This window comes from Odontesthes bonariensis, chromosome 4, assembly GCF_027942865.1.
Source record: "Odontesthes bonariensis isolate fOdoBon6 chromosome 4, fOdoBon6.hap1, whole genome shotgun sequence".
Lineage (NCBI taxonomy): Eukaryota > Metazoa > Chordata > Actinopteri > Atheriniformes > Atherinopsidae > Odontesthes > Odontesthes bonariensis.
This window is the reverse complement of record NC_134509.1, coordinates 645,694-655,619: the sequence shown is the minus strand read 5'-3', so window position 1 is coordinate 655,619 and position 9,926 is coordinate 645,694. Positions and strand designations below refer to the sequence as shown.

General features: G+C 50.6%; 1 protein-coding gene across 1 annotated transcript in view; it reads right to left on the bottom strand.

Moving 5' to 3' along the window:
• Positions 1-9,189, bottom strand: part of LOC142378169 (calpain-2 catalytic subunit-like) — a 36,032-nt gene extending 26,843 nt beyond the window's left edge. The window contains exons 1-2 of the mRNA XM_075462403.1: positions 8,869-9,189; positions 6,846-6,915 (exon numbers count right to left, since the gene is read on the bottom strand). Of these exons, the coding sequence (XP_075318518.1) occupies positions 6,846-6,915; positions 8,869-9,105 (307 nt within the window). The 5' untranslated portion in view covers positions 9,106-9,189. The remainder of the gene's footprint in view (positions 1-6,845; positions 6,916-8,868) is intronic.
• Positions 9,190-9,926: the final 737 nt, after the last annotated feature.

Here is a 9,926-nt window from a genome sequence, read left to right as displayed (position 1 = left end):
GCGCATGTCACGTGAACAGAGTATAATCGCAGCCTTTGCGATTAGAAAATTGCACTTGGTCATATCGCGATATTATCGCAAATGCAATATATCGTTCAGCCCTACCTCAGACGCCCTGATATATGCTCCCAGGAACAGGAAGAAGGAGTTTTACACCTCAGACGCCCTGATATATGCTCCCAGGAACAGGAAGAAGGAGTTTTACACCTCAGACGCCCTGATATATGCTCCCAGGAACAGGAAGAAGGAGTTTTACACCTCAGACGCCCTGATATATGCTCCCAGGAACAGGAAGAAGGAGTTTTACACCTCAGACGCCCTGATATATGCTCCCAGGAACAGGAAGAAGGAGTTTTACTCCTCAGACGCCCTGATATATGCTCCCAGGAACAGGAAGAAGGAGTTTTACACCTCAGACGCCCTGATATATGCTCCCAGGAACAGGAAGAAGGAGTTTTACACCTCAGACGCCCTGATATATGCTCCCAGGAACAGGAAGAAGGAGTTTTACACCTCAGACCCCCTGATATATGCTCCCAGGAACAGGAAGAAGGAGTTTTACACCTCAGACGCCCTGATATATGCTCCCAGGAACAGGAAGAAGGAGTTTTACTCCTCAGACGCCCTGATATATGCTCCCAGGAACAGGAAGAAGGAGTTTTACACCTCAGACGCCCTGATATATGCTCCCAGGAACAGGAAGAAGGAGTTTTACACCTCAGACGCCCTGATATATGCTCCCAGGAACAGGAAGAAGGAGTTTTACACCTCAGACGCCCTGATATATGCTCCCAGGAACAGGAAGAAGGACTTTTACAGCTCAGACGCCCTGATATATGCTCCCAGGAACAGGAAGAAGGAGTTTTACTCCTCAGACGCCCTGATATATGCTCCCAGGAACAGGAAGAAGGAGTTTTACACCTCAGACGCCCTGATATATGCTCCCAGGAACAGGAAGAAGGAGTTTTACACCTCAGACGCCCTGATATATGCTCCCAGGAACAGGAAGAAGGAGTTTTACACTTCAGACGCCCTGATATATGCTCCCAGGAACAAGAAGAAGGAGTTTTACACCTCAGACGCCCTGATATATGCTCCCAGGAACAGGAAGAAGGAGTTTTACACCTCAGACGCCCTGATATATGCTCCCAGGAACAGGAAGAAGGAGTTATACACCTCAGACGCCCTGATATATGCTCCCAGGAACAGGAAGAAGGAGTTATACACCTCAGACGCCCTGATATACGCTCCCAGGAACAGGAAGAAGGAGTTTTACACCTCAGATGCCCTGATATATGCTCCCAGGAACAGGAAGAAGGAGTTTTACTCCTCAGATGCCCTGATATATGCTCCCAGGAACAGGAAGAAGGAGTTTATTATGGAAGCTTTATTGATGGGTTTTTTTCCTGACTAAAAACACTGTTTTAACGCGGACTAAAGTGCGTTTAGAACGGTTTCGTGTGGTCTGGGCTCAGATGAAAGAGGTGTTTCAGTGATGCACAAACGTGAAACTGTTAAAGATACAAGGCTACATTTTTAAATAATGGAAATAATGATTAGACATCACAGCACAAACTCTCAGATTAGTCATTCACAGTCTGAGCAGGAAATATGTGACGGCAGAAAACCACGAGCTTCTCTAATCAGAGGGAAAAAGCAGTTGTTTTAACTGCGACTGAGAAGAAAAACTGCAGAGAATCCATCAGGAAATGTTTTACTCGCAGCTTTAAAGCAGCCCTCAGGCCCAAACTACGCCCAAATTTCCTGCCCTGAACACAACTTGTTGCAGTTTGAACACTAAGTTTCTGTGTTTGCAAACAGATCTGCAGTTACACAAGCAGCGAGTCAGAGATCCGCTGTGGTTTACAGGCACGAAGATGAGTCACCCGCCACACCACGGGGGCGTGTCCAGGCCGCCGCCGCCGGGCCCAGCCATGTAGGGACGGGCTGTCGGTCCTCACAGAGGCACAAACACCTACACGTGTGTGTGTGTGTGTCACTCTGATGTATAGTTTAATGTCTCTCGCCCTCTAACAATAGCTGGCAAGCCTCTTCCTGTGCTGCTGTGGGCCAATCAGGGCCCAGCAGGGCGGCGCCCTCTAATCACAGCTGATCCGGTTCGGCTGCTTCCCAGCAAACCGATTCACAGAATGCACACCTCTGCTTTCATGTGCACCAACTGGTCCTTTAACCATAAGAAAACCCCTCAGAAACCACCTCCTAACTGAGCATTTCCAGTTAAACATGTAAAACTGGATGATAAATACATTTTCAGCATTATTATCTGACCTAATAATATGAATAATAATATGAATAATAACTATAATATTCATATTATTATTACGCTAACAGAGGAGCAGCTGTTTTCTCCGGTGAATAAGACGTTTACTCACGCTGTAAATACCTCCCACTCTCTGTCATTGAGCTCTGTTTAATGTAAATACTCAATTAATTCAATTCAATTTAATTCAATTCAATTCATTTTTATTTATATAGCGCCAAATACAACAAATGTCATCTCAAGGCACATAGATAGTAAGTCCAATTCAATCCAATTGGAATTCAATTAATTAATAATAATCATAATTCATAAAATAATCCAATTCGTTCATATAGAGCCAATTCAAAAACAATTAAACATCCTTATTTCTCACGTCATATTGTGTTTGTAAATATTAGAGCTCAGTTTGTTCTTTATTCTGTGTTTGTTCAGAGAGCCAGAAGCTAACAGAGTAACATCCTGCCCTATAAAGCTGCTTCTGGTGATCAGATCTGCTGGATGAGTTACTTTAAAGGACGTAAACAGAGTAATGAGTCATGGAGGGAAACCTCCCTTCTCTGTTGGGGCGCCCCACAGCTGGGTACTGGGCCTCCTATTCTCTGCTCCACAAGTGGGAACCCCTACAGATGCTACAGAACCTCCTACAGATGCTACAGAACTCCTACAGATGCTACAGAACCTCCTACAGATGCTACAGAACTCCTACAGATGCTACAGAACCTCCTACAGATGCTACAGAACTCCTACAGATGCTACAGAACCCCCTACAGATGCTACAGAACCTCCTACAGATGCTCCAGAACTCCTACAGATGCTCCAGAACCCCTACAGATGCTACAGAACCCCTACAGATGCTACAGAACTCCTACAGATGCTACAGAACCTCCTACAGATGCTCCAGAACTCCTACAGATGCTACAGAACCCCCTACAGATGCTACAGAACTCCTACAGATGCTACAGAACCCCTACAGATGCTACAGAACTCCTACAGATGATACAGAACCCCTACAGATGCTACAGAACTCCTACAGATGCTACAGAACTCCTACAGATGCTACAGAACCCCTACAGATGCTACAGAACTCCTACAGATGGTACAGAACCTCCTACAGATGCTACATAACTCCTACAGATGCTACAGAACCCCCTACAGATGCTACAGAACTCCTACAGATGCTACAGAACCTCCTACAGATGGTACAGAACTCCTACAGATGCTACAGAACCCCCTACAGATGCTACAGAACCTCCTACAGATGCTACAGAACCTCCTACAGATGCTACAGAACCTCCCACAGATGGTACAGAACTCATACAGATGCTACAGAACTCCTACAGATGCTACAGAACCCCCTACAGATGCTACAGAACCTCCTACAGATGCTACAGAACCCCCTACAGATGCTACAGAACTCCTACAGATGCTACAGAACCTCCTACAGATGCTACAGAACCCCCTACAGATGCTACAGAACCCCCTACAGATGCTACAGAACCTCCTACAGATGCTACAGAACCTCCTACAGATGCTACAGAACCCCCTACAGATGCTACAGAACCTCCTACAGATGCTACAGAACTCATACAGATGCTACAGAACCTCCTACAGATGCTACAGAACCCCCTACAGATGCTACAGAACCTCCTACAGATGCTACAGAACTCCTACAGATGCTACAGAACCCCCCCACAGATGCTACAGAACCTCCTACAGATGCTACAGAACTCCTACATATGCTACAGAACCTCCTACAGATGCTACAGAACTCCTACAGATGCTACAGAACCTCCTACAGATGCTACAGAACCCCCTACAGATGCCACAGAACCCCTACAGATGCTACAGAACCCCCTACAGATGCTACAGAACCTCCTACAGATGCTACAGAATCTCCTACAGATGCTACAGAACCCCCTACAGATGCTACAGAACCCCTACAGATGCTACAGAACCTCCTACAGATGCTACAGAACCCCCTACAGATGCCACAGAACCTCCTACAGATGCTACAGAACCCCCTACAGATGCCACAGAACCCCTACAGATGCTACAGAACCCCCTACAGATGCTACAGAACCTCCTACAGATGCTACAGAATCTCCTACAGATGCTACAGAATCTCCTACAGATGCCACAGAACCCCTACAGATGCTACAGAACCTCCTACAGATGCTACAGAACCCCCTACAGATGCTACAGAACACTCTAGAGATGCCACAGAACCCCCTACAGATGCTACAGAACCCCCTACAGATGTTACAGAACCTCCTACAGATGCTACAGAACCCCCTACAGATGCCACAGAACCCCCCCACAGATGCTACAGAACCCTCTACAGGTGCCACAGAACCCCCCCACAGATGCTACAGAACCCTCTACAGATGCTACAGAACCCCCTACAGATGCTACAGAACCCCCTACAGGTGCCACAGAACCCCCCCACAGATGCTACAGAACCCTCTACAGATGCCACAGAACCCCCTACAGATGCTACAGAACCTCCTACAGATGCTACAGAATCTCCTACAGATGCCACAGAACCCCTACAGATGCTACAGAACCTCCTAGAGATGCCACAGAACCTCCTACAGATGCTACAGAACCTCCTACAGATGCCACAGAACCTCCTACAGATGCTACAGAACCCCCTACAGATGCCACAGAACCCCTACAGATGCTACAGAACCCCCTATAGATGCTACAGAACCCCCTATAGATGCTACAGAACCTCCTACAGATGCTACAGAATCTCCTACAGATCCCACAGAACCCCTACAGATGCTACAGAACCTCCTACAGATGCTACAGAACCCTCTACAGATGCCACAGAACCCCCTACAGATGCTACAGAACCCCCCACAGATGCTACAGAACCCCTACAGATGCTACAGAACCTCCTACAGATGCTACAGAACCCCCTACAGATGCCACAGAACCCATACAGATGCTACAGAACCCCCTACAGATGCTACAGAACCTCCTACAGATGCTACAGAACTCCTACAGATGCCACAGAACCCCCTACAGATGCTACAGAACCCTCTACAGATGCCACAGAACCTCCTACAGATGCTACAGAACCCCCTACAGATGCCACAGAACCCCTACAGATGCTACAGAACCCCCCAGAGATGCTACAGAACCCCCTACAGATGCTACAGAACCCTCTACAGATGCCACAGAACCTCCTACAGATGCTACAGAACCCTCTACAGATGCCACAGAACCTCCTACAGATGCTACAGAACTCCTACAGATGCCACAGAACCTCCTACAGATGCTACAGAACCCCTACAGATGCCACAGAACCTCCTACAGATGCTACAGAACCCCCTACAGATGCCACAGAACCCCTACAGATGCTACAGAACCCCCCACAGATGCTACAGAACCTCCTACAGATGCCACAGAACCTCCTACAGATGCTACAGAACCCCCTACAGATGCCACAGAACCCCCTACAGATGCTACAGAACCTCCTACAGATGCTACAGAACCCCCTACAGATGCCACAGAACCCCCTACAGATGCTACAGAACCTCCTACAGATGCCACAGAACCCCCTACAGATGCTACAGAACCCTCTACAGATGCCACAGAACCTCCTACAGATGCTACAGAACCTCCTACAGATGCTACAGAACCCTCTACAGATGCCACAGAACCCCCTACAGATGCTACAGAACCCCCTACAGATGCCACAGAACCTCCTACAGATGCTACAGAACCTCCTACAGATGCTACAGAACCCTCTACAGATGCCACAGAACCTCCTACAGATGCTACAGAACCCCCTACAGATGCCACAGAACCCCCTACAGATGCTACAGAACCTCCTACAGATGCTACAGAACCCCCTACAGATGCTACAGAACCTCCTACAGATGCCACAGAACCTCCTACAGATGCTACAGAACCCCCTACAGATGCCACAGAACCCCCTACAGATGCTACAGAACCTCCTACAGATGCTACAGAACCCCCTACAGATGCTACAGAACCTTCTACAGATGCTACAGAACCCCCTACAGATGCCACAGAACCCCTACAGATGCTACAGAACCCCCTACAGATGCTACAGAACCCCCTACAGATGCCACAGAACCCCTACAGATGCTACAGAACCCCCTACAGATGCTACAGAACCTCCTACAGATGCTACAGAACCCCCTACAGATGCTACAGAACCTCCTACAGATGCTACAGAACCCCCTACAGATGCTACAGAACCCCCTACAGATGCTACAGAACCCCCTACAGATGCTACAGAACTCCTACAGATGCTACAGAACCCCCTACAGATGCTACAGAACCCCTACAGATGCTACAGAACCCCCCCACTGATGCTACAGAACCCCTACAGATGCTACAGAACCTGGCGTTCTGCTGTTCCATCAGCCAAACAGGTCACATGACCCTCTTCTCCTCATTGACCTCCACCGACTGCCTGGGTCAGTCCTGCTCAGACTGAATCCCTGACCCCAGAGTTCCTGACTGGACTCCTAAGGAATCCTCTTATTGACCTCTGACCTCCTGAGTATCTCTGGGAGGAAACACTCACCCAGGGCTCCCTGACAGATGTCGGTCCTGGAGGCTCCGCCCACGATGAACTCCGGGTTTGAGACCAGTTCCTGAAGGACGGAACCAGAACCGATCAGTTTATCTGAACTTTATTGGTAAAAGTTAAACAGGTTGTTTAAATATAAACATAAACAGCTTAATATCTTTATGAGGACCATCTGTTCCACACAACTGAGCCATCAGAACCAGGCGGCCTGTGGGCCCTGAACTCTCCTCAGAACCGGGCCGGGCCGGTTCAGGCTCGGTTCGAATTATTATTAATTATTTGTATTATATATTATATATTATATGGCTCTGGATAATAAACTGGAGTGGTCTGCCAGCATAGACGCAGTGTACAGGAGGGGCCAGAGCCGTCTCTTCTTCCTGAGACGGCTCAGGTCCTTCAGTGTCTGCAGTGATATGATGTGCATGTTTTAGAAGCGGTGAGGAGCGGTGAGGCGGTGAGGAGCGGTGAGGAGCGGTGAGGCGGTGAGGAGCGGTGAGGCGGTGAGGAGCGGTGAGGAGCGGTGAGGCGGTGAGGAGCGGTGAGGCGGTGAGGCGGTGAGGAGCGGTGAGGAGCGGTGAGGCGGTGAGGAGCGGTGAGGCGGTGAGGAGCGGTGAGGAGCGGTGAGGAGCGGTGAGGCGGTGAGGAGCGGTGAGGCGGTGAGGAGCGGTGAGGCGGTGAGGAGCGGTGAGGAGCAGTGAGGCGGTGAGGAGCGGTGAGGAGCGGTGAGGCGGTGAGGAGCGGTGAGGCGGTGAGGAGCGGTGAGGAGCGGTGAGGCGGTGAGGAGCAGTGAGGCGGTGAGGAGCGGTGAGGAGCGGTGAGGAGCGGTGAGGAGCGGTGAGGCGGTGATGCGGTGGCCGCCGCGCAAGTGAAAATATGCGAATCCGCGCGAGTTCAAAAAATCCAACTTTGGCGAAATATTCGCGTCAGACAGCCAATCAGCGTTGAGAATCTGAACGACAGTGAGGTGGAGACAGATGGACAGCCGCTGTCTGTGGCATGCAAATGGGACTGCAGATGGAAATTAGCTTCTAAGATAAAATCTGGTGCAGGTCATCTCTTTACTTTGTAATTAATGTATTTGCACATGGTCCCTGACTAAATAAAATGAATTAAACAAAATAATTAAATCACTAACTCCAGGAGTTCCGTCTGGATGGCGGCCGCCTCCAGCGGCACCCCAGGCCCACCAGGACCCAGCCCGACGACCCGCTCGGGAGGACCGGCGCAGCGATCTCTCGGCAGGACACCAACCAGGCGCCCCGCAGCTGAAACGCAGCCGCGGCCCAGCTGCGGAGCGCCTGCAGCCGGCGTCCCGCCGAGAGATCACGGCACCGGTCCTCCCGAGCAGGCCACCAAACTGGGTCCTGTTGAGCCCGAAACACCGCTGGAAGCGGCCGCCACCCAGACGGAACTCCTGGAGGCGGTGAAATTATCCGAGCTGAGTGCACCTCCGGATGATGTCACTGACCCAGACACGACGGCGTGTGCGTTTCAGACGAATCTCGGACTGCCACAGCAGGTACAAGGACGCGATGGTACTCATATCAGCCACGGATGGCCCCTTGAGCTATTCACTCGTTTTTTACTCGCACGAAGGAGGCGAGTGAATTCAATCTACACCCGCGGCAGCACTCGCGCGGTGTGAACGCACCGTTTTTAACAGACTGCTGAGTTCTTCTCACATTTATTTATTTTTATCTATTTATTATTATTTAGTTCGTAGTAGTAGTATTATTGTTGTTTTATTGTTGTTAATAGCCTACAATCATTGTAAGTATTTAAAAAAAATGTTGAGCTACTTGACGAATTTGAATTTCCCCCACTGGGGGATAAATAAAGTATTTTTCTTTATATTCTTTATTCTATATATTATATTTTATTAATTATTTCCTCAGAACCGGGCCCCTCGCAGCTGGAACATCTGTCAGAGGGGCCACCCCTCCCACCCTGCCCGCCCCGGGCCGCCCTGCCTCTGTTCAGGCCGGTCCGGGCTCGGTTCGGGCTCGGTTCTTACCGTGGGCCTCTTCCAGGTGACTCCGCGGACCTTGGAGGAGCTGCGGCCCAGCTCGTTGAAGCCCAGGGACTCGGGCGCGGCGGCGAAGGTCGGGTCGCAGAACAGCGTCCCGGACGCGCGGCTCTGCGCGCGCAGCGCCTCAAAGTTCTGGTTCAGGTACGGGACCGCGTTGGCGTTGGTGCCGAACCCGGCGGCCAGGGCCCGCTTCTTGGCTAAGGTGGAGGCGATGCCGGACATGCTGCCGCGGAGGTTCAGTTCAGGAGCAGAAACTGCGGAGCGAAAAACTTTTCTTCTTCTTCTCCGAGATTTCAGACCTCCGCCCCGGGGGGGCGGGGCCTCTGCATCCCACACCCTCCGCGCGCGCGCCAGGACGCGCGCAACATCAGCAGAAACACACGGAACCTCCTGAGATCTGAGGGGTCCAAACACACGGACCCGCTCAGCGGGGGGTCCAGTAAGAGTTCTGCTCTCTGTGCGTGACGTCAGAGGAGGGAAACCTACGTCATCAGACTCTGCCAACGAACCAGGAGTCAACAGAACCCAAGTTCTGGTCCTGGTTCAGGTTCTGGTCCTGGTTCTGGACCTGTTTCAGGTTCTGGTCCTGGTTCAGGTTCTGGACCTGTTTCAGGTTCTGGACCTGGTTCAGGTTCTGGACCTGGTTCAGGTTCTGGTCCGGTTTCTGGTTCTGGACCTGTTTCAGGTTCTGGTCCTGTTTCAGGTTCTGGTCCGGTTTCTGGTTCTGGACCTGTTTCAGGTTCTGGACCTGTTTCAGGTTCTGGACCTGGTTCAGGTTCTGGTCCGGTTTCTGGTTCTGGACCTGTTTCAGGTTCTGGACCTGGTTCAGGTTCTGGTCCGGTTTCTGGTTCTGGACCTGTTTCAGGTTCTGGTCCTGTTTCAGGTTCTGGTCCGGTTTCTGGTTCTGGACCTGTTTCAGGTTCTGGACCTGGTTCAGGTTCTGGTCCGGTTTCTGGTTCTGGACCTGTTTCAGGTTCTGGTCTGGTTTCTGGTCCTGGTTCAGGTTCTGGACCTGTTTCAGGTTCTGGTCCTGGTTCAGGTTC